Source organism: Mesoplodon densirostris, chromosome 1 (genome assembly GCF_025265405.1).
Source record: "Mesoplodon densirostris isolate mMesDen1 chromosome 1, mMesDen1 primary haplotype, whole genome shotgun sequence".
Taxonomy (NCBI): domain Eukaryota; kingdom Metazoa; phylum Chordata; class Mammalia; order Artiodactyla; family Ziphiidae; genus Mesoplodon; species Mesoplodon densirostris.
Window position 1 is genome coordinate 201930740 of NC_082661.1, and position 23803 is coordinate 201954542.

The 23803-nt window shown below is 40.1% G+C and overlaps 1 protein-coding gene across 5 annotated transcripts in view; it reads left to right on the forward strand.

The window, feature by feature from the left end:
- The window catches only part of KLHL2 (kelch like family member 2), a 131945-nt gene that overhangs the window by 33149 nt on the left and 74993 nt on the right, over positions 1 to 23803 (forward strand). For 4 of the 5 annotated variants that reach the window (XM_060114462.1, XM_060114473.1, XM_060114482.1 and 1 more), the window contains exon 4: positions 9871 to 9992. The exons of the other annotated variant lie outside the window; for it this stretch is intronic. In XM_060114462.1, coding sequence (XP_059970445.1) covers positions 9871 to 9992 — 122 coding nt within the window. The remainder of the gene's footprint in view (positions 1 to 9870; positions 9993 to 23803) is intronic. 5 annotated transcript variants of the gene reach the window in all.

Below are 23803 nucleotides of genomic sequence, written 5' to 3' on the forward strand. Positions count from 1 at the left end.
TGGGCTCTGTGACCCCTTCTGTTGTGGTGGGAAGAGTACTGTGGGCGGTCTGGTAGGCAGGCTGGCCCCTGGCCTGGTTGGCTTCAAGGCTGTGCCTTGCACAGTGGCTGTGGTCAGGCTGGAGGGTGGGGTAGGCTTCCCACGTGGCTGTCTGCATGGTCTGGTTGGGGCACATAGCTGCCGCCAGCCCAGTGGTGGGAAGGTAAGCCCCTGGCACTAATAGTCTATAGGGTGGACCCCAAAATGGCACTTACTAGCACCAGTGTCCTTGTGGAAGAACGAGCTCCCCAAAATGGCTGCCACCCGCATCAGTGACCCCGGGGTGAGCTCTTGCCTCTCTGGGAGGCTCTCTGAGATCAGAAAATAGGTCTGACCCAGGCTCCTTTCAAACTACTGCCTCTGTCCTGGGTCTCAGAGTGTATGAGATTTTGCACACACCCTTAACAGATGAGTCTCTGTCTCCTACAGCCCTCTTGCTCTCATGTAGCCAAGCCCTTCTGGCCTTCAAAGCCAGATGTTCTGGGGGCTTGTCTTCTCGGTGTAGGATGCCTGGACTGGGGAGTCCAATGTGGGGCTCAGAACCCTTGATCTTTGGGGAGAATCTCTGTAATTGTGATTATCATCTTGTTTGTGGGTTGCTGACCTGGGTGAGTGGGTCTTGACTAGGTCATGTCATTGCCCCTTCTGTCCTTCTCATTGTGGTTCCTTTTCTATGTCTTTAGTTGTGGGAAATCTCTGCTAATCTTCAGGTCATTCTCATTTATAGTTGCTCTGTGAGTGGTTGTAATTTGGTGTGCCTGTAGGAGCTGGTGAGCTCCAGGTCTTCCTACTCTGCCACCTGGCCACACCCTCCCTTAACCTCATTCTTAAAAAAACAAAATTTAAACATGCAGTACTGTACAAGGATATGAAGTTGTTATCTGTTCCAACAATGAGCTTATAATCTTAGATTATTGGTAGGACAAATAAATACTTGTAAATACATATACAGTTATAGAAAAAAGCACAAATACAGATCTATTCATACTTTAGAAACTTAAATATATCCTGGGTCTAACATTTTGCTAGATACTTCAAGGAATACAAAAGAATATTAGCATACTTCCTGCCCCAGTAGTTTATTATATCACTGGGGAAATGAGATGTGCACACTTTAAATACATAATAGTTTATGGAAGATCTGTGTGTGCAAAGGAGTAATACAGATGGTGAGGACTGTGATGGGCAGCATTGAGAGAAGGGAATCTGACATTTCTTGAAACATAATGAATGTAAAGTTTTACACAGATGAAGAAAAGTGCAGAAAGCAATGTGGAGAGAATGGGCTTAGTGTTTTGGGACTAGAGAGGAGCCTGGAGGCACCTTACTCTTCAGCCTATTACATTCTGGCTGTTCCGAACTGAATTAAATAATCAAGAATTTAGGAAAGATAGTAGAGGGGCTGTGAGCCACGTTGGGCAAGTGATTTGGGGAGGGTGCCTTCAGCTGAGGCTGATTCGAAAAGTTGAAATGGGGTTAGTCAAATTTTTATGTTGTGGATTCACTTCAGTCTTTTGGTTTACATCTTATTTATTACTCCTGAAGTCTTTTCTAAACAGAATCTCTAGTTTGCAAAAGGGGTATTTGATCTGCATTGGCCTAATTTAGGAATTCACTAGTAAAGTGCTGTCCCTGTAAGTGGCCTTCCTTCAGGTGACACTGTTACTGCCACTTCCTTGGCAGAGTTACTGGATCTTTGGGATCATTAATCACTTCATCAGTCTGGGCTTCAGTTTCCTGTTCTGGAAAATGGGGATGATAATATTTACTTCCTAGGATTCTTATAAAGATTAAGTGAGATCATGTATGTTAGCCCTTTATTTGGCACATAGGAAATGTTCAATTAATGTTGGCAGTAGTTATCATGATTATCATTATTATTTTTTACCCTCAATTCCTAAATGTCTTTATATTGTAAGACTATAAGATTGGAAATGTCTTACACTAGACTTTTTTTGATAAATGTTTTATTTTCCAGTTACAAAATGTAGTGATTAACTTAAAATTACAAGATCAGGGTTAGTTTCCTTTCCCTTCAAAAGATGATACTTAGAGTCTGCAGACTCCCTGAGCCTCCGACATCCAGAGACGTGGATGCTGGAGATAGGAGATCTCATCATGTCTCTGTTTTTCTTCTCTGTTTACTTAAGAATCTGAACTATATTTCAGCTTCCCTCTTTTCTTTCTTTTTTCTTTTCTCTCTCTCTCTCTTTTTTTTTTTTTTTTTTGCCTAATGGTTCTCACCTCTTCATGTTTCAGCTAACATGCAATTTCTGAATAAGTGAGTTTTGCTTAATGATGGGAATGAGGCCCTGAAGATGTCTTGATTATATAAGTATTCCTAAGTATGTATCTCAGTTAACTGGTGGGTGGGTCCTTGCAGTTCAACCTGTTTCTGCCTGAGAATACTTGGTCAAATCTTAGATTGCTAGGTGCTAAAGTAGATACAAAATAGGGATTCTGTGTTAATTTCTGACACATATAAAATGTGAATTGAGTACCTCAATTGTGATTTTTTTACAACTTTATTGAGGCATATTTTATATTGTAGTGGTCAGTGATTTTTAGTAAATTTACTGAGTAGTACTTCCATCACCATAAATCAACTTTAGAACATTTTTGTTCCCACATAATAATTTTGAGGTTCATCCATGTCATAGTATGTATCATCAGTCTGTTCCTTTTTATTGCTAAGTAAATTCCGTTGTATGAAAATGGCACATTTTGACTATTCATTTACCAGCTGATGGACATTTACGTTGTTTCCAATTTTTGGCTATTAAGAATAATGCTGGGGACTTCCTTGGTGGCACTTCCTTGGTGGTTAAGAATCCACCTGCCAAGGAAGGGACATGTGTTTGATCCCTGGTCTGGGAAGATCCCACATGCCGCGGAGCAGCTAAGCCTGTGAGCCACAACTACTGAGCCTGTGCTCTAGTGCCTGCAAGCCACAACTACTGAGCCTGCGCCCCACAGCTACTGAAGCCTGTGTGCCTGGAGCCCATGCTCCGCAACAAGAGAAGCCACTGTAGTGAGAAGCCTGCGCACTGCAACAAAGAGTAGCCCCTGCTTGCCACAACTAGAGAAAGCTCACGTGCAGCAATGAAGACCCAACGCAGCCAAAAATAAAATTAAAATTAAAATAAAGAATAATGCTGCTATGAACATTCATGTGCAGTTCTTTGTGTGGACAAATGTCTCATGGTGGTAGATACCTATGTGTGGAATTCCTGGGTCATATGGTAAATTTATATTTAACTTTAAAAAAATTGCTATGCTATTTCCCCAAGTGGCTGCATCATTTTATATTCCTATGTTATGTATGACTGTTCCCCTTTCTCTACGTCCTTGCCAACACTTGTTGCTATCTTTTTTGTTTTTTCAATTGGGGTCATTCTAATGGGTGTGAAATGGCATCTCTTATAGTTTTAATTTGCACTTCCCTAATGACTAATGATGTTGAGCATCTTTTCATTTGCTTAGTAGGTTAGACTTTTATGGTTCTTCAGCAATGGATGCTATTTACCTTTCTGGCAATCTTTGTTCATTTTCTTCTTTTGAATCCACTAAATAGTCAGCAGTTTGGCAGAGATTACTTTAGATTTTTTACCCAAAGAAGACATGAAAATCTGGTCTAGGTGGTTTAGTGTACATGTATTCATTTAAGATTTGCTAGACTGTGAGCCCATTGTTTATCTGTTTTCCTGGTCTGAAGTCCTATTATATTTATATTATCTGTCATAAAAAATATGGCGAGGCCCACAAGTAGACCTTGGCGTGCTTCCATCCCATCACACACCGTGATGTTTGTGTACTCTGGCTCAGTGATCAGCAGTAAGCAGAAGTGTCTGCAGTGGCACAGGGCTGCCTTGTACTCCCCTTGTTCCCTGTGACTCGCCTATTAGGAAATGGGGACTCTACAGATATTCTTTTTGGCCCTTGTTTTTCATCTCCCCTAAACTGTAGGTGAATGTTTCATTCAGATTATATCACCTAAAAAAGAATTCTCTTATTGTAGTTCCAAGTATTTGGGTAGAAGAAGGGAGGTGAAAAGTAATTCTGTGATGTAGTCACAGGTTTTTCTTTTGTGAAATACGGGCCAATTTAGATCAAGGCCTGGTTGTTTAACTGTTACTTGAGAAAGAATAGATCAAATTGCGTTCCTGTGTTTTTATTTATTTATTTATTTTATCATCCTTTTTTGGTTTTGTTTGGGTTTTTTTGGCCATGCCACGTGGCATGCGGGATCTTAGTTACCCTACCAGGGATCGAACCTATGTCCCCTGCAAAGGAAGCATGGTCCCTTAACCATGGACCTTCAGGGAAGTCCTGAGTTCTTGTGTTTTTAAATTACTTGTTTGTGTACAAATGTGGCATTTAAAATGCCGTTTTTCTTAACAAATATATTTGAGGCTTCTGTGGTGCCACAGGCTAAAATACCTGAAATCTAGTGGGAAATACTGTATTTTTATTTTCACTCTTCTTTTTTTGGGGGTGCTTTTTGATAATTTCTTTTGTCACATTGAACATGATTTAATAAGGTAAATTAGAATAGGAAATGACAGATTGTCATTTGAATGATTAAGATGTGAGATATTTTAAAAGTTGTGTGCATGTTTTATTTGTCTAAGATTTGTGCTTTCCTTCATGAAGGAGTACTCATTGAGCATCTTCTGTGTGCTAGGTGTTATCCTAGGCTTTGGGGAGAGGAGGAATAGTTAGAGAGGAAACATAAAGAAAAGGTAATTTCTTATATCGCTGACTGCTGTGAAGAACATTAAATAGGGCATTGCACATAAAGTGCATATAACTTTAGTCTGCATATAACAGAAAACTCCCCTTAAGCTGGTTTAAGTAGCAAGGGAATATATTCTCTCATAACTGGAAAATAGGCTGGGCACCAGCTATGATCGGGTCATCAGGGATCCTCTTCCTTCTGTCTCGCCACCCGGCTGTCCTCACTAAAAATTTTATCCTATGGTTGCTTCCCCCATGAATGCAAGATGCCTACGAGAGTGGACCCAACATCTCAAGGAAGGAGAGGGGTTGTCTCTTTCCTATTTTTCTCTTAGGAACTGGGAAGCCTGTTCCAGAAGTTACTCAAACTAGAGCCAAACTGGTGGGGTAATGTAGTTACCATGTTTGCCTTAGATTAGTTGTAGAATTGGGGAATTATGTACCATGCCACCATAGCCAGTGCCTGGCAGGGGCATTCGGGTCATCTTGCCAGAATGAAGATACCATTGTGTCAGTAAGTTCTTTGTAACCTGAAACTAATAATGAGCAAAAGGGCAACAATGATTGGAGTAGGTGACAAGTATAACTTGAAGAGTAATGTAATAAAATTTATTTATTAAATGTGGCTGTAAACTTGTCATTCAAGTCTTAGGGTTTCAACATAGTATAAAGTGTACTGTATTATATTTTTATTATTTTTTCCATTTATGTGCTGAGCAGTAACTGAAATTAGAGTCACATGAGTTTTTAATTGATCCTAGGGTTTGCCCTCTTAAACCTGTTCACTTTTTAGAACTTCAGAATGGGTAAATACAGTCACTCGTTTGTTCTGGGCTTCAGGAGTCCTGATTAAGGTCCTTGAGATGGAAATGTTTCTATCCATACACGTGTCCGTAAGCTTTTACGATTTGGAGGACTTCATTTCTTTTCTCAAAAACAGTAGAGATGGTGCAGTGTTCATTAGTGAAAGTGCTTAGTTCGGCCTGTATAGTGGATGTTCAATAAATGTTGGTTGACTGAAATCCTTCAGAGCTAGAATACCCATATTCAAGACTAACTTAAGTGTTAGTAATTGTGTTAAGTAAAGGTGCTACATTTAAAATTGGTACTTGTGGGCTTCCCTGGTGGCGCAGTGGTTGGGAGTCCGCCTGCTGATGCAGGGGACACGGGATCGTGCCCCGGTCCGGGAGGATCCCACATGCCGCGGAGCGGCTGGGCCTGTGAGTCATGGCCACTGAGCCTGCGTGTCCAGAGCCTGTGCTCCGCAACGGGAGAGGCCACAACAGTGAGAGGCCCGCGTACCGCAAAAAAAAAAAAAAAAAAATTGGTACTTGTTTTACTTTTCGCTTTTCTAGTCATTCATTCAAACAGCCATTATTTATTGGGTATCTACCATATGTCAGGCACTGTGGGATACAGAGGTAAGAAAGATGTCATCTCTGCTCTCAGGAAGCTCAAGAATCCAGGTGGGGAGAACCAGATATTATTATGACAGAGTGGATTTGCAGGAGGTAACCTAGGGTGAGAACCTAACCCAGCCTTGGGTCATCAGCAGGCAAGGCTGCTTGGAGAGGTTCCAGCTGAATCTCTAAGAATATGTGGGAGTTAGCCTGGGGAATGAGGGCATGGGGAGACAGAGATGAGGAAGCTCGACAGAGGCATCGAGGTAGGAAATTGCTGGGTGTGTATGGGAAACTACACAAAGTTCCTTCCTTATATAAATTAAGACTAGAAGTGGGAGAGAGAGAGAGGAGGCTGGATAGCGAGGCAGGGGTGGGACATGGACAGGCCTGCATGTCTGGACTGGGAGTAGCTGAAGGCTTTTGAGTGCTATGGTCAGAGGTATGGAGTCCATCCTGGAGGTGAGGAAGAAGGAAGAGGTGGCACAGCGGCAGGAGGGATGGAGAGGAGGTGAGGGTGGCGATATCTGTGTGGATATCATAGTACAGCTTCAGTTCTATAAAACATGATTAAACACAGGAGAAGAACACTAAGACAGGAAGTTAAAAAAATGTTACGAGATTAAACTCTTTACAGTATCATTGGGTATGGTTTTTGTTTTTTGTTTTTTTTGCGGTATGCAGGCCTCTCACTATTGTGGCCTCTCCCGTTGAGGAGCACAGGCTCCAGACACGCAGACTCAGCGGCCATGGCTCGCGGGCCCAGCCGCTCCGCGACATGTGGGATCTTCCCGGACCGGGGCACAAACCCGTGTTCCCTGCATCGGCAGGCGGACTCTCAACCACTGCGCCACCAGGGTAGCCCCATTGGGTATCTTTTTAAAATTCATTATCAGGAATTCCTTGGTGGTCCAGTGGTTATGACTTGGCGTTTTCACTGCTGTGGGCCTGGGTTCAGTCCCTAGTCAGAGAACCAAGATCCCACAAGCCACATGGCACGGCCAAAAAAAAATAAGAAAAAAAGAAAAACAAAACTCATTATCAAAAATAAATCTCCTCTATAAACACAGCAAAGGACAGAAGTAAGATAATATTTAACAACTAGAATTAGCTCTAAGTAGCTTTTACAACTCTCTTTGGTATGTGTTTTGATTCTTCGTAGTTACTGGAATTTTTAAACTATTAACACAGTCTGCGGCAAGCTATTTGTTTTGTAAATTATTTAAAGCATTTCTAAAGCAGTATGTGATAGAGATAGAATTTGTTGGAAGTAGATACAGTTTTCTTGGGAGAGAAATAATTAATATTAAAAATGACACTTAAGGAATGTATGAATCAGCACAGTGCATCTTATAGCAATACCTTAAAAACTATAATATTAAAAACTGCTTGGCAGAGAACTGATAAGTTTTCAGTCATAAATGTAAATGAAAGTCAAACTTGTTTTTGTCTAAATCATACCTAAGTCCTGGGGAGTGAATTCCTTGAGAACTAAGTACATGGCTTTATGCTTGTGTGGCCCCGGGCCCTGTGGGGCTTTGCACATCGCAGGGGCCCTAGAGATGAATTAGAGTGGCCTTTCACTAAAATCCAAGTGGGAATTACCAAAGTGTCCTCACTTCACCACAAAAGAGCTTTCAGATGACACAAATCCCATCTAGCTACAAGATCCAGAGAGACTAGGACAGAGGAAGGTGCCTTATATGTAGATGAAGAATTATGTTTCCATATTCTTTGCCCCTACTTTTTTTACCCTTTTCTTTAAGGGGGGAAAAAAACATGCTTTCCCCTTTTTCATGAAAGGAAAAAAAAAACCAAAAAGCAAAAAAACGTGCTGAGGCAGCAGATACATAGCCCAATCCCTTGTCCTCCTGCCATATAGGCACATAACAGGAGCATATCATCACCTTTCTCTCTTCCCTTGTAATACCAGTGGGTGTTTTCCCCCCTGGGAAGTAGCATAATAGTTTTTCAGATATTTTAGCTCTTAGGAGAACAGCTTTTTTTTTTGAGCTTTTTTCAGAGAGAATCTCCAGGGAAGCAGGTAGTTAAATATACATCACTATTATTATTTCTCTCTTCCCAGTGTTTATGTTTGCAAAGGAATTTTGTATAATTATGGGTTCCTATAGCCTTTTCTGATAATTTATGGTTACTGACAGTATACCGTACCTGAAAAAGAAATGAACTTTCAAGAAATCTTGAGGCCATTGTGTTGTTTTTCTAACAGGTGAGGGATGGTGGCATTGTTTTTCATACTTCCTTTATCTTTGAAACCTGATGAATGTAGAACTAAACCTTTTTGCTAAGGTGTCCTCTAACACTCAACATTATTTTTAGACTGTCTTGTTTTTAATTGAGTTTTCTTTCCGCATTCAGTTGCTTATGTTTCCCTATTCTTGGGCCATTTTATGTTCGCACATATGTGCCCAAGTAACTTTCCATGAGTCCCCTGGGTTTAGGGGCCATCCCTTCTTTTTTCTGCTTCCCCATTTCTTTATACAAGAGAGGATCTTATTTATGATCCCTGAATGCTTAACTAGTTCAGTGGATAGTAAGAGGGAGGTCTTGTACCACTTATTTAGCAGGCAGTGATGTAGAAGGGCATCTGGCTTTAGTAATAAATGCTGGTGTGGAAATGACTTCAGGATGAAGTTGCTGCAGATGACAAATAGGAACGGAACTTGGGCTAGAAGGCCCATTACCATTTGCCTTGGCCATTGACTCACCTCTTTAAGACCCCTCTTTTGTCTTGCATTTCCTGGGCATCTTCTGTAATTTGTGTTCTGGTTGTTTCCTATCTGAGAGGTGTGTCTTCCCAGAGGGCAGGGGCAGGCACTGGCGTGCTTGTGAGTGAGTACCGGGAACTTGGAAGTTAGCCTCACGGGGTAACGCTGTGTTCTAGTCTTGAATAGAAATTCAAAAGGAAAAGAAACTGCTCTAAAGCATTGTCAACTAAAAAAATGCACACTCTAGAAGCTGCGAATTGTTTTATTCAGCGGACTTTCGGAGGACTTCAGCCCAGGAGGCAGCCTCTCAGATCTCTCTGAGGGACTGCTCCAAAGAGGTCAGGGAGGAGCCAGAATATGTAGGAGCTTTTGCAAAAGAACCAGGTAGTCGGAACATCAAAAGATTATTGTTAATTAAAGAAAACCAGACAAGTTAATAAATTTAGCACTTTTCTATGTATGGGAAGATAACAAGCTTCTAGGCTCATTGAAATCATTCCTTTGATACACACCGTAACTATCTAGGGCCAGTATCCTTTTTTTTTTTTTTTCCCATTCTGAATCCCCTCATGGTGCACAGTCTGGGGTGGCCTGCAATGGCTGATGGCTGCAACATCCTTTGTTTACTGCTATGGCAGGCGACATTCTTTGTCCACACATTGGACCAAAAAAAGGCATGGACGGCATTGGGTCCTGAACCTATAATTCTACAGGTATTAAGAGTTCATGCAGTTGGACACGTGGCATATTCATCACCATGATGTGATTTCCAGGTACAAGTGGGTAACGGAAGTACCTTGTATGGTTTCCTCAGGTAAGCTTTTAGGGGAGGTAGGGGAATGTTGTGGGCCTGCTGAAGTGGCTGACCATGTTGCCTCCTGAATACAGTGAGTGGCTGTCTGACTGGGTGTTGGTCTTCCTGCTGGGTGTCTGCTGCAGCGTCAGCCTTGCTCCTTGTGTTTCAGGTGAGATGAGTGAGAGCCGAGCAAAGAGAGTTCGAATCAAGGAGGTGGACGGCTGGACCCTGAGGATGCTGATTGACTATGTTTACACGGCGGAGATTCAGGTGACAGAAGAGAATGTACAGGTAAGGGTGACGCCCCATATCACTTAATCCTTTACACATGTCAGTGTTCTAATGCAAAAGGGCATACCTATACATAGACACTTTGTACAAAAGTAATAGAATTTGTTGTTAAAACTGTATTTTTAAGAGACATTATAATGATTATAGCTTTTTAGATACTGACTTCAGTATCTTTTATATTCTCAAAGTTCTAAGATACAAATCCTTTAGTTCTCTGAATGATGCTTGTTCTTTTATGAAGACATGGTCATGTTCATTTATAACTACAGTGCTACCCATATTTTCCTTTATTCCCTAGAAGGTTAAGTCTGTAAAGGGTGTTTTTGGCGGCCAACAGCCTTTACTTCCTTGACTATTTCAGCATCCTCTATTAGTGATTCTAGATTTTAGCTAAAATTTGGCATCACACCTCTCTTACTTTCTATAAAGAACAAATGTTTTATATATATGATGTAAATGTTTAACTAATACAGGTGGATGTGGAGTAGAAAGTGAAAGTCCCTCTAAAACTGTACTTCTCTTTGCACTCACCAGTCCCACACTCTGTGATTTACTCTCTTTCCCCAGAGGGTAGCCTCTGTTATCTGTTTGGTGTTAATCTTTAAGAATATTTTCTATGTAGTTACACACACACACACACACACACACACACACACAATTTTCTTGACATAAGTATACTTTTACTATACCTGTTGTTCTGTAACTTTGCTTTTTTCCCTGAACAAAGTGTCTTGGAATTCTTTACATGTCAATACATATGAGTCCAGCTCATTCTTCTGTGTGGTGTCCTGTATGTTAATCAGCATATATGATTTTTCACCTTTCCAAAAATGTTGCAGTGAATGAACATTTTTATATTTCCATCCAAAAATTTCATGGGATAGATTCCTCAACGTATAATAGCTGGATCAAAAGGTACATTCATGTTTTAATTTGATAGATATGCCAAATTGCCATCTAAAAGTTTGTATTTATTTATACTCCTTCCAATAGGTAGACTGTATTTTGAGGACAGCAAAAAGAACTAGGACTAACTTCTTAAGAAATAATCTCTAAATTCTACTTGTGCAAATAGGAAATCTTTTGTCCCTTGTAATTAGTTGAAATATGCTGCAAAATATTTGAATTTGGAGACAGATCTTTTCACTTTAACTGTTAGAGCATGCTGTTATTAAATCTTAAATACTGGCAGTGGTAAGGCCTCCTGGTGATCCTTAGATGGCCTCAGTTAACCTCTGCTTAGAAGTCCCATTCATGAGGTAAAGCATTTGAAAAGCCTTGGTTGATCCTGAAGTCATGTACAAAGGTGTGAATCAGATGCTACGTGAACCTTTTTTTAACATGGAGGAAAATGTTTAGTATGTGTCATCTCATTCTGGTCTTTTCTGTACAGGTGTGCTATTTGCTGGATTCTGGGACATTGGTTTCAACAAGACCCTTATCTTGGGTTTCTTTTGCTCCTTCTTTTTACTCATTTGAGTGCCTGAGTCTCACTGTACCCTATATCTGACCTTCAGTAAATGAATTACTGATTGGTTTCTTTGATTCACATAATGTGTCACATGGGGGAAAATTGCAAAAGGTGGTTTAGGCCTACAAGACTGGAGTGTGTGAATTCAGCTCTGAATGCTGTTTGTAGTACCTCTTGCAGTAGAGACATTGGCCTGTGAGGAACTGGGAGAACGCTTCTCATGTTTCTTTTAATAACTGTCATGTTCCAGTCCTGTCATCACACCTTTCAGAAAACCTCTTGCCCTGCTAATTTGCCCTTGTGTATATTGCTAGCTCTTACAGGAATACATTGAAAGAGTGGTATTTGGCAGACTCATTAAATGCTTAACATTCACATTGTTTTTGTTGTTTTTTGGAAGAGGGATGTTTCTTCACTGTAGGGGTATCTTGGTATATAAAGCCTTATTTTATACTCCATTGAAAAATACTTGTTTTGCAAAAGTCAGTTTGGAAATAAAATTGATTAAAATAAGCTACCTTTTCCATAACAAGTATTTTTAAAAATTCTTTCTATTATTATTTTTTAAATTTATTTATTTTATTAATTTATTTTTGGCTGCATTGGGTCTTCATTGCTGCACGTGGGCTTTCTCTAGTTGCGACAAGTGGGGGCTACTCTTCATTGTGGTGTGCGGGCTTCTTATTGCGGTGGCTTGTCTTGTTGTGGAGCATGGGCTTTTAGGCACACGAGCTTCAGTAGTTGTGGCATGTGGGCTCAGTAGTTGTGGCTAGTGGGTTCTAGAGCACAGGCTCAGTAGTTGTGGCGCATGGGCTTAGTTGCTTCATGGCATGGGGGATCTTCCCAGACCAGGGCTTGAACCCGTGTCCTCTGCATTGGTAGGTGGATTCTTAACCACTGTGCAACCAGGGAAGCCCCATAACAAGTATTTTTTATTGAAATACAGAGTAAGGGCTTACCTATCAAGACACACTAAGCTGCTCTTTCCTCTATTTTGTGTATTTTTGTCTGTCTGTACTTTGTTAAGTCTTTCTTCTAAGTGCTGTTCACCTTAAGGAAAGGAGCAGTTCTGGGGAGGTATCTGTTATTCTTATTAATGTGAAGCTAAAGTTTTAAATGGCCCCAACTAGAAGCTCTGCTCTGAGTATATCTACTCTGAGAGTGTTGACAGTGGGGACAGAACTTTCTGTAATTCAAAGGTTTATTGTTGTCGGTATATTTTCTCATTAGACCTAGAATCAAATCTCTTGTCAGGTAACCTGCCTTTTGTACATTTCTGTTTTAGTAATAAAGTATAGTCTTAGGATAGCAGGTATCTTAGTCTTCTGCTTTGGGACTGCATGTTTTTTTTTTTTTTTTTTTTTTTTTTTTTTTTTTTTTTTGCGGTATGCGGGCCTCTCACTGCTGTGGCCTCCCCCGTTGCGGAGCACAGGCTCCGGACGCGCAGGCTCCGGACGCGCAGGCTCAGCGGCCATGGCCCACGGGCCCAGCCGCTCCGCGGCATATGGGATCCTCCCAGACCGGGGCACGAACCCGTATCCCCTGCATCGGCAGGCGGACTCTCAACCACTTGCGCCACCAGGGAGGCCCGGGACTGCATGTTTTTATGTAGAAGCATAGTGCCATAGAATGCTGAGGTCCAGCTGTCTTAGAGTCAGTTGGTGACAGAACAGGACCATAACCCTGGTTTCCCTGATACCTAGTTAAGGGTCCCTTCTGTGATACTACGCAGTCTCCTTATTACATAGATTTAAAATATATATATAATAACTGTTTGAAGTGAATATTGTTAACTTTGAGTCAAAATGAAGGAATGAAGTAGTTTGAAAGATTAACTCTAAAGAAGGGACAATTGTCATTTTATTATATAAGTAATAGGGTTTTAATTCTGGTTGTTTAGGGTTTCCTGATTATTTTTTTCTTTTGTTATTGCTGTTGTTTTTTTGTTTAGGTTTTCAAACTTTGATTTTGAGTTTGGATGGTTGCTTTTAATTATGGTAACGTTGGGGAATGTTTTGAGCCAAATGAATTTTTTTTAGAAGAGAAATAAAAGGAGAATACATATTTTACCATGACCACACTTTAATTGAATTTTTTTGCTGTTGTTGCTGTTGAATAATTTAAATTACTTGTGTTTAAAGTATCCAATCAAATATTATAAACTTTATATATATGGGACCAAAGAAAATAAAGCCAAAGCCTACTATAAAAGGAGGTAAACTTTTTTGGGGTCATGGATTCCTTTGACAAGCTAATGAAAAACTGAACTCTTTCCCAAGTAAAGGGCACTAAAGTATATATGCATGAAGTTTCACATACGTGTTCAGAGAATGCATGTACTTTGTCTCCTCCCACCTTCCCCATTAAGAATACTTGACTTTGTGTGCGTGTTTGTGTGTGTGTATTTGAAGGGTTTTCACATGGGTTTATCTTCACCTGTGTGCTAGGCATTTTACGTATGTCTTAGTTGATATTCACCAGCATATTAGATAGGTATTACTCTATTTTGCAAATGAGGAAACTCAGGAAGGTTAAGTAATTAGTTCAGCATCACACAGCAACTATTAAGTTGTCATTAAATACTAGTGTTATTGAAAAAGAGAGTTTGTATATTCAAAAATAAAAGTATATTTATAACTGAAAAATTTTTTTTCAGTATCCCCCAAATTATTGAAGGTTTATTATTCTTCATTTGATGTGTTGATGAACATTTTGGAGAATCCTAAAGGATCTTGAATTTTTTAAAACATTTACTTTATTGCTAAATTTGTGGTTTTGTTACATATGTTTTTACTTCTCAGCTTTTGGGCATTTGTTTTGGCTTGCTAAAAGTAGATAAGAGTTTTTTACCTGATGTAAGTGTGAAAAACTAAGGTAAGGCTATTAATAGACAGTGCCAATGTAAGTAAATGATCTTATTCCCAAATTAATATTATAAGTGTTCATCTATAGGTTCTGTCTACATTAGAACTTTTATCATCTCAGAATTGAAGAAGCATCTGATAATTTTGAATGGATGGGTTTTAAACAGTTCATGAACTGTTTAAACTTTATGTTGCATAAACTGGAATTACTTGAGATAGAAAATCTCATCTCTTTAAAAAAAGAGCAGAATTTATTTATTTATTTATTTTTTAATATCTTTGTTGGAGTATAATTGCTTAACAATGTAGAGTTAGTTTCTGCTGTACAACAAAGTGAATCAGCTGTATGTATACATATATCCCCATATCCCCTCCCTCTTGAGCCTCCCTCCCATCTTCCCTGTCCCACCCCTCTAGGTCATCACAAAGCACCGCGCTGATCTCCCTGTGCTATGCAGCAGCTTCCCACTAGCTATCTGTTTTACACATGGTAGTGTATATATGTCAGTGCTACTCTCTCACTTCATCCCAGCTTCCCCTACCCGCCCTGTGTCCTCAAGTCCATTCTCTACATCTGCCTCTTTATTCCTACCCTGCTGCTAGGTTCATCAGTACCGTTTTTTAGACTCCATATATGTGCATTAGCATATGGCATTTGTTTTTCTCTTTCTGACTTACTTCACTCTGTATGACAGACTGTGGCTCCATCCACCTCATTACAGATAACTCAGTTTCGTTCAAAAAAGGAACAGAATTTAAACAAGAGATTTTCAAGAGATAGTTAAAATTAATTATTGGTAATAAACACACTAGAGTGTTTAACACAACCTCAGTACAGTAGAAAATCGAAGCTCGTGTGTCCATTTCCTTGGTGGTGTAGGTCAGGGTGTTGTTTGAGATGGGACCAGAAGTGACAGCAGTGTGTCATTGTGGAGCCTTCTACCCCTGAGGGCTCCTGAAAGGAGGGCATCGTAGGAGGGGCTTCCATGGTAGGAGTCCTGTTGATATGGTTGACCACTTAATCAAAAAAAGGCTGAAGGGGAGAAACGGTTAAAAAAGAGTACTTATATACCCTAAATATTTTATTTTAACCCCAAACATGTAACTGTACAATTGTATGCTAGTCTTTCGTTGTAAAACTAAGTATGGCCCGCTGCTTGGAGAGCCACACGCTTGTTCTTGCACATACCACACCACACTGGTACATCAGCTCTAACTACCCTGGACTTTTAAAGTGCGGCGAGAGCTCAGACACTTGAAAAGAAATCTCAATGCAAAGTCATCTTCGGACTATACACTTTCTCTGACATTCCTCACATGTCTAATTTGATTTAGAAATTCTTTTGTGGTAACACATTGATCAAATCATTCTAAAGCAATCAAGTTACTTTTCTTAGAAAAGCTCTCTTTTTACATGCACTTGTCATTGGATTACATATATTTATTCAAGTTATATAATTTTAGTAACAAGTGCAAGTGTTCCAAACAAATTGGGAGCAAACCTAACATGCATGAGTTGATGAGTTGCATCTCAGCTGGAGAGGAGTGGTAGAAGTGTGTAAGCCTGTTAGAGTGTACAGAGGGTGTGGGAGAGTTGGTTAGTCAGGCCAGTAGGTTAAACAGGGAGGTTGGTAAAGGGTGCTTTTGCTGTATTTCTGCATTGTATAAATAAACATTGAAATGAGATTCCTGTTGATGGATATTTATTTTAAAAATGGACACTGAAGACACCCTATGAGTTAAACAGACATTGACGGAATATTTGCTGAGTAGTCAGGCCTATGCTGATGATGGTCCTGATGCTACAAAAAATGAACAAGGAACAAAACGTAATGGAGAGAGTATAGACTTAAACTGAATTTGAATCTTGGCTTTGCTATTTAAATGCCGTGTGACCTTGTCCATATCCCTTAACCTCTCTGAGCCTGATTTTCTTGTCTGAAAAAGGGGGATGATTCTGTTCTTTCTTATATAAGACCTTGTGGAACACTGTGATTAGATAACTAGTTTATATAGAGGTGAGACATGCTGGGACTTCATTAAGAGCCCGGTTGGGATTGAGGCTTGAGCCAGAAATAAATGGGACTAGGAATAAGGGTGTAATTTGGGGCAGGGCAGGTGGCAAGCACTCAATGAATATTTTTTAAATTGAGGGTGGCATGAATTCCAAATTAAAATGTTCAAGGATGAGTGACAAATTCAGGTATGAATGAGGTGCTTCAGGATGCATGGCAGCAGGGTCTTGTGCTGGTGCCTACTGTTAGGCTGATGACAATGTCTTTGATTCAGGAAGAGCTCCCCTGAGTGAACAGTGATCTGAGCGTACAGTTCCTGGCTTGTCTGGAAAGAGACTTGGTAAGGGCTAGGCAGTTGTAATGACCAGAGCTAAATAAGTTTGGGATTGTGGTGTCTGTTAGGGAACAGACAGCAAACCCAGAATCTGGGGTCATGCTCAGTTCTGTGGGGCTTTAGGGTTCACATTGTGGCTTGGTAAGCATGGGGGTGCTTTGGGGGAGCACACCACATTTAGCGCAGCAGGCTTAATGACGGACCATAATCATTGATTAGGCTCCTAATAAACTTTGCAGTCTTGGTCAGGATTAGTTTAGGACTGAATTGGACTGAACTTGAAGATTTAAGGCTGTTAAGGTCTGCAGCTAGACCAGGCTAGTTCACATAAGGATTAATAACGATTTTACTGCTTTTTATACATGGCTTGCTCTTTCTCTTTCATACTTCTAAGCTATTGAGCTTGCCTGTTTTTCCACTGCCAGTATTGATCCTGATAAATTCCAGTTTTCAATAATAGTTCATTAAAAATTTATGGAGGGCTTCCCTGGTGGCGCAGTGGTTGAGCGTCCGCCTGCCGATGCAGGGGACGCGGGTTCGTGCCCCGGTCCGGGAAGATCCCACATGCCGCAGAGCGGCTAGGCCCGTGAGCCATGGCCCCTGAGCCTGCGTGTCCGGAGCCTGTGCTCCGCAACGGGAGAGGCCACAGCAGTGAGAGGCCCGCGTAACGCAAAAAAAAAAAAAAAAAAAAAAAAAAATTTATGGAGCATCCATTTTGTGCCAGACAATGTTCCAGCTGTTGGCAATGCAATATCAAGCAAGACAGACAAGGCCTCTGTCCTGAGAACCTTTACAGCCTATTTTCATGTAATTGGGTGCTTCTAGTGACTGTATATATGTGTACATTAACCAGTGTGCATCATTCTTAGGATCTAGGTACCTAAGTGATATAATTAGTAATCAGAGGATTGTGTGGTTAGTGTGGAGTCACAGAGGAGGGGGTTTGCTTCAGATGGATAAGAGAGGGCTCTAATGAACTATCAAACACACATTTCTAGTCACTAGAATATTGATTGAGTGCCATCAAATCCAGTGTCTCTCCACGCTGTGTGGTTTCCAGAAAAACTCTGACAAATAACTGCTCTTCAGATAACCCATTTCTGAACGTTTGATATTCAGTAATTGTCTTTTCTACTCTCAATCACTTGAGCATGTGACAAACTGTACCAGCCACAGTGCTTGTTGAGGCTAGAATTCCAACCAGAGGGTAGAGGGCTGTAGTATTTTTTTTTTTTTTTTTTTTTGCGGTATGCGGGCCTCTCACTGTTGTGGCCTCCCCCGTTGCGGAGCACAGGCTCCGGACGCGCAGGCTCCGGACGTGCAGGCTCAGCGGCCATGGCTCACGGGCCCAGCCGCTCCGCGGCATATGGGATCCTCCCAGACCGGGGCACGAACCCGTATCCCCTGCATCGGCAGGCGGACTCTCAACCACTTGCGCCACCAGGGAGGCCCGGCTGTAGTATTTTTGAACTCTCCATCTGTCTCCATATGGAAATTGAATAACATAGACCATTTTGCACCTTATGTTAAAAATAATTTTTTTCTGGCAGAGACTATAACTGTACACTTGATTATGGTTTAAGCTTGGTTACAGTCATGTTCTAGATCTGCCCTTTAGTTATCCTGATTGAATGACCATTCTCCATTCTGAGCCACACATTTAGAAGTTGTCCAAGTACCAAAGGAGTTCAGTAGAAGGAAGGCTCATCTTCAAGGTGAACAAAACATCTACTGAACAGTTTTACAAATTTTTACAGTGGCATCTTAGCATAAAATTACTTAAGTGAGTATATAATACTGCATATTTAAATTATTGTTGAACAACTCAGAACATAATAAGGAGCCCTTAGATTGGCTGTCTGCTAGAAACTTCATGGGCCAGTGGACTCTGGCTAGTTGTCCTATTAGAATTCAAAGCTCAAATCTTGAACTTACTGTTGACTTCACTAATGGCCTTGAGTAAGACATTAACCTTTCTGTCTCTTTTACAGCTATTAAATGAGGCTAATGATGCTTTGACACCTCGTAGAAATGTTGTAAAATATACTAGTTAAAGCTTCTAAAAATATTAAAGTGCTCTATGAACGTTAGCCAGAAAATGGAACAGCAATAAAAAGACTTGAGGCCGTGAGGAAGAAGAACTCATTTGAGATTGTTTGGGATCGCTGGATAAAAAGTGCTCATGTGGGCTTCCCTGGTGGCGCAGTGGTTGAGAGTCCGCCTGCCGATGCAGGGGACACGGGTTTGTGCCTCGGTCTGGGAAGATCCCACATGCCGCGGAGCGGCCGGGCCCGTGAGCCATGGCCGCTGGGCCTGCGCATCCGGAGCCTGTGCTCCGCAATGGGAGAGGCCACAACAGTGAGGGGTCCGCGTACCGCAAAAAAAAAAAAAAAAAAAAATGCTCATGTAATCTTTCCCTTACTCTATATTCTCAGTCTTTATAACCAGGATGTATTATTTGTGACCAAAAAATAAATAAAAGATTCTTAATTTGCTATTGATTTCTCTCCACCCAACAAGTCTTGTGTATTTGGATTAGTGTGGAGACAGCACTCTGGAGTGATGGCAGTACTGTTTTATATCTTCGATTTATAACAGCCTTTTCCATTGGTTTGAATGTGGTGGCTGCAGATATTTCTCATAGCAGAGTCTACAGAAAGCTTACTGTTTTTCCATTTGAGTTTTGTTTCTCTTATGAGGTAGAGCATTAAGTCCTTTGTGTCTAAAAGGGTTTTGGCAGAGGATGTGCTTGGAAAACACTTGTTAAAACTTAAAAAAAAATTAAAATGCCTTGAATCAAACCTTTAGGATTAGTGGTTGTTTATGGTATAGCAATGAAAATCCTATTATGGGAGTGAATTTATCTGACATTCTAATACCTAGAGATCTGTTAACTTAGTATTTTATCACTTTACCAGAATAGTGATAATTTTAGTTTATTGTTATTATCCAGAGGCAAAAATGATGACTTTCTTTTATATTAATAATTACTGTAAAATTTTAAATTATTTACAGCTGAGTTTTGATCTTAATTGTATTTTATTGTTTTAAGTTAGAATGCGGTAAGCCTCATAATTTTAATCAAAATATTTGACCAATGAGAACATCCATTTTTAATCATGCCAGTTAAATTGCGTTTTACTCTATATAAGTTAAGAGTATAGAACAGATGAAGAACTTAATTAAAATTTAATATGGAAGAAGCCATTGAGGTCAGCTAGTTTGAGAAAACCTAGTAGCTTTATTATAAGAATATCCTATAGAACTAGATGGACATCACACTTGAAGTGGTTTTTTAAGTTCTTGTTTGGAGAAAAGCTAGTTACTCCAGAAGCATTAGGCCATGTTATTTGCTGTAACCTCATATCATTAAAATACATAATCTTTGAAGATGTCCAGGTGATTGAGTCATTTTGGAGTTCATGTTTTAAGGTGCTGCATGTGGTATATAAAAGGTATTTATCTTGATGAACAAAAAATGACTCTATCCTGATTATGACTTAGCATCTTATAAGCAACATTGAATAATTTGTGCAAGGATGAGAAAAATTCGAAATAAATCCTTATCAGGTGGATTTTTTTTCTTGATCTTTGATCTTTGCCTCATGTTTAGGTATGGAGCCTGTGTGGGAGATAGCATGTTTGCATCTGGCATGTGGCCAGTGTTAAGGGTCTGTCTCTCCAAACCAATTTAGGTGGTTAGAGTCTAGAGCTGTTAATTTATCTGTGATTCTGGCATATGTGGTTTGAGATAAGCCAAAGGTTTTATAAGCCCTAGCATTATTGACATACAATTTTTAAAAATTATTACCTTTTGAACCTTGATGTATTAATCCCATTGTCAGGTTAGTAAAAATTAATGCACTTCTGATCATCTGGGTTTTTTTTTAAAATTATTTATTTATTTTTGGCTGCGTTGGGTCTTTGTTGCTGCGCGAGGGCTTTCTCTAGTTGCAGCGAGCGGGGGCTACTCTTCCTTGCGGTGAGCGGGCTTCTCATTGCAGTGGCTTCTCTTGTTGCGGAGCACGGGCTCTAGGTGCGCGGGCTCAGTAGTTGTGGCTTGCGGGCTGTAGAGCGCAGGCTCAGTAGTTGTGGCGCACGGGCTTAGTTGCTCCGTGGCATGTGGGATCTTCCCGGACCAGGGATCAAACCCGTTTACCCTGCTAATGCAGGCGGATTCTTAACCACTGAGCCACCAGGGAAGCCCTGATCATCTGGTTTAAGTGTACTTGTGCCTTTCCCGAGGACATATAATTTATGATAACTTACTTTGTGAAAGCATAGCTGTATCACTAACATGTATTCAGAAGCCTTATGATGACTAGTGTAGAAATTTGGTCCTGTAAGTACGTTTGATTTTTTTGGGGGGGTTAGTTTCTTATTTAGGATTCTATCAGATAGGATTATTATTTTCCATTAAAAATTTTGTTTCATAATTTATAAAGGCCTTCCACTGACCTCTGGTTAATCTCAGTGTTGGCTTAAAACAATCGTTTCCCCCCACCTGGTGGGCTGTAGTTTACATTCCATAGATTTTAACTGTTCAATTTGCTGTTCAATTTGCTAAGTGTTAACAAATGCATACACCTGTTAACCCCACCCAAATCAAGATATTGAACATTTATAACTTCAAGCCCCTTCCCTGTAAATCCCTCACCCTAACTCGAGGGTGACATGATCTCTATTTTAATATATTAGTTTTGCCTCTTGAACTTCATATAAATAGAACCACACAGAATGTATTCTTCTGAGGCTGACTTTTTTGGCACAACATAACATTTGTGAGATTCACGTATGTTACCACATGTTCCAGTAGTTTGTTCTCCTTTATAAATATGCTGAGTACTCCTTTGTGTGGATTTACTGCAATTTACCATGTTGAGGAACATGTGTTTAAAGTTTTTGGCTGTTATGAAGAAAACTTAAAGCACTTTGATAAGGGACATTAACAATAACACACTATAATTAAGCTCTAGTTGGGGTCAGGTAGTGGCTGTTATTAAGATGGATGAACTTATTTAATTGCCTATTAAATATGATTTTATTTTTTTTCTTTTTCTTTGTTTTGCTTAACATGTGTTTTCTTATCATGTATTTTCTCACTTTTCATTCTCCAGCAATAATTTGATTTTATCTTACAATCTCTTTTTTATGTTAAGTCTGGGCTTTGAGAAACAAAGTTGAGAGATGATGTATGAATATTGATTGCAGACAAGGTTGAGAGGAGAGAATACAGAATAATTTCTGATGAAAAATAACATGTACCTGAAGAGAGCTATTTGTCTAAGGAGTAAGAGTGTATGACGTGTGTGTGTGTTTGTGTGTATGAGAGAGAGAGAGAGAGTGTGCGCACATATGCACATGCATGTATGTCTGGTTTTTTTTTTGTTTTTTTTTTTTTTTTTTTGCGGTACGCGGGCTTCTCACTGCTGTGGCCTCTCCCGTTGCGGAGCACAGGCTCCGGATGCGCAGGCTCAGCGGCCATGGCTCACGGGCCCAGCCGCTCCGCGGCATGTGGGATCTTCCCAGATCGGGGCACGAACCCGCGTCCCCTGCATCGGCAGGCGGACTCGCAACCACTGCGCCACCAGAGAAGCCCCTGTATGTCTGTTTTGATTTAGCATTATATTTACAGAAAAACAAAAAAAGTCTTTAAAAATTATTAGCAGTCTTTTCAGCCTTGAAAAAATCCCATTGAAATAAATTTGGTAATCTGTGGGGTCCTCTGAATAATATAAAGCAATTTAGAAAGAAGATGGAAAAGGAATAGGCATGGACCAAAAGGGTGAGAGGAAGGAGAGGACAGAACGAGAAAGAGAGGAAGAGGAGGATGTAGGATGTAACTGAGTCATACTGTGCCCTCACATGACCCAATATTTTTCTTTAAAATAGAGATCTTGCTTAAGGCCTTACTCATTTTATTATACATGTAAAGTTGTTCCCCATTAACTATTCTATGATACCTACTGGACAATGATGGCTGGATAAAGACTCTCCCATTTTTATCAACATTACAGATTTTGGAACAAGGAAGAAATATTTGTTGGTGGAAGAATAATGAACCCTTGGTAAAGGATCTCTCAAATTGATCATATTAGGAATTTTCTTTTTTCCTTCATTTAAAAAATTTCTGGTTTTCAGACATGTTTGAATGAAAGTTTAATCCAATCCTATTTGTGCTTAGACCAGATGACTGACACAAAAGGGAAATAATGAATATGAACTATTTTGACAATTATATTTGGCAGTTAATTTGGTGATTATCATCCATAGTTGTAAATATATCCATGCAACACCTTTGAAAAGCCAGAGGTGTCCTTAGTCCCCTGTATTAAGAGATGTATATCTTACTTCTGTTCTTTGCATTAACTGATAATCTTGGCCCTTTAAACTTGCCTGTTTTTATTTTAATTTAAAAAATATATATTTCTGAGGCCCACTGATGGCACTTGTCAGTCTCTATTTTCTTCTTTAGACAGTGGGTCGATGCCTTAACCTCACAACCCTGATCTAACCAGCTTAAATTCTGGTTATGAAATTCTGAGGTTGTGAAAAGGAAGAGTCTTAGAGGATCTGATGGAGATACAGAAGGGAATTTTGACGTATAGAAGTAAAAATATATGTTCAGTTTGTCGAGAGACCAGCAGTCATGTTTTTTGATTTGTAGTGATTATGGAGAGGAGATTAAAATGGATTAATTCTGATTAATGATAGGAGAAATAGAATAAAATATTCTTCTTGGAAGAAGGGACTATCTGCCTTCTGTGTTTCAGTTACTTTGCTAAATGCTGACCTCATTTAGTCTTTGTAACATCCTGGACAGAGGGTTATTTTATTTTTTTTACAAATCAGAATTCCAGCTCTGAGGGGCTAAGTGACTATGGTGATACAGTGAGTATGGAGCTTATCCAGCCTTCAAGGCCAGAGCTCTCTAACTCTAGAGCTTGTGGTAGAGTTTCCATTCTCCATTCTTTACACACTAACTCTATTCTGCCCCTGAGGCTTTACAGGAACTCAGTGACAGATTGGGGATTAATATCTACAGCTCCTGAGTACTCTCATGCCTGTGAACTTTAGACTTTGTGATCCAGAGACCACTGTGAAGGGCAGGAGCACTCGACTAGTGG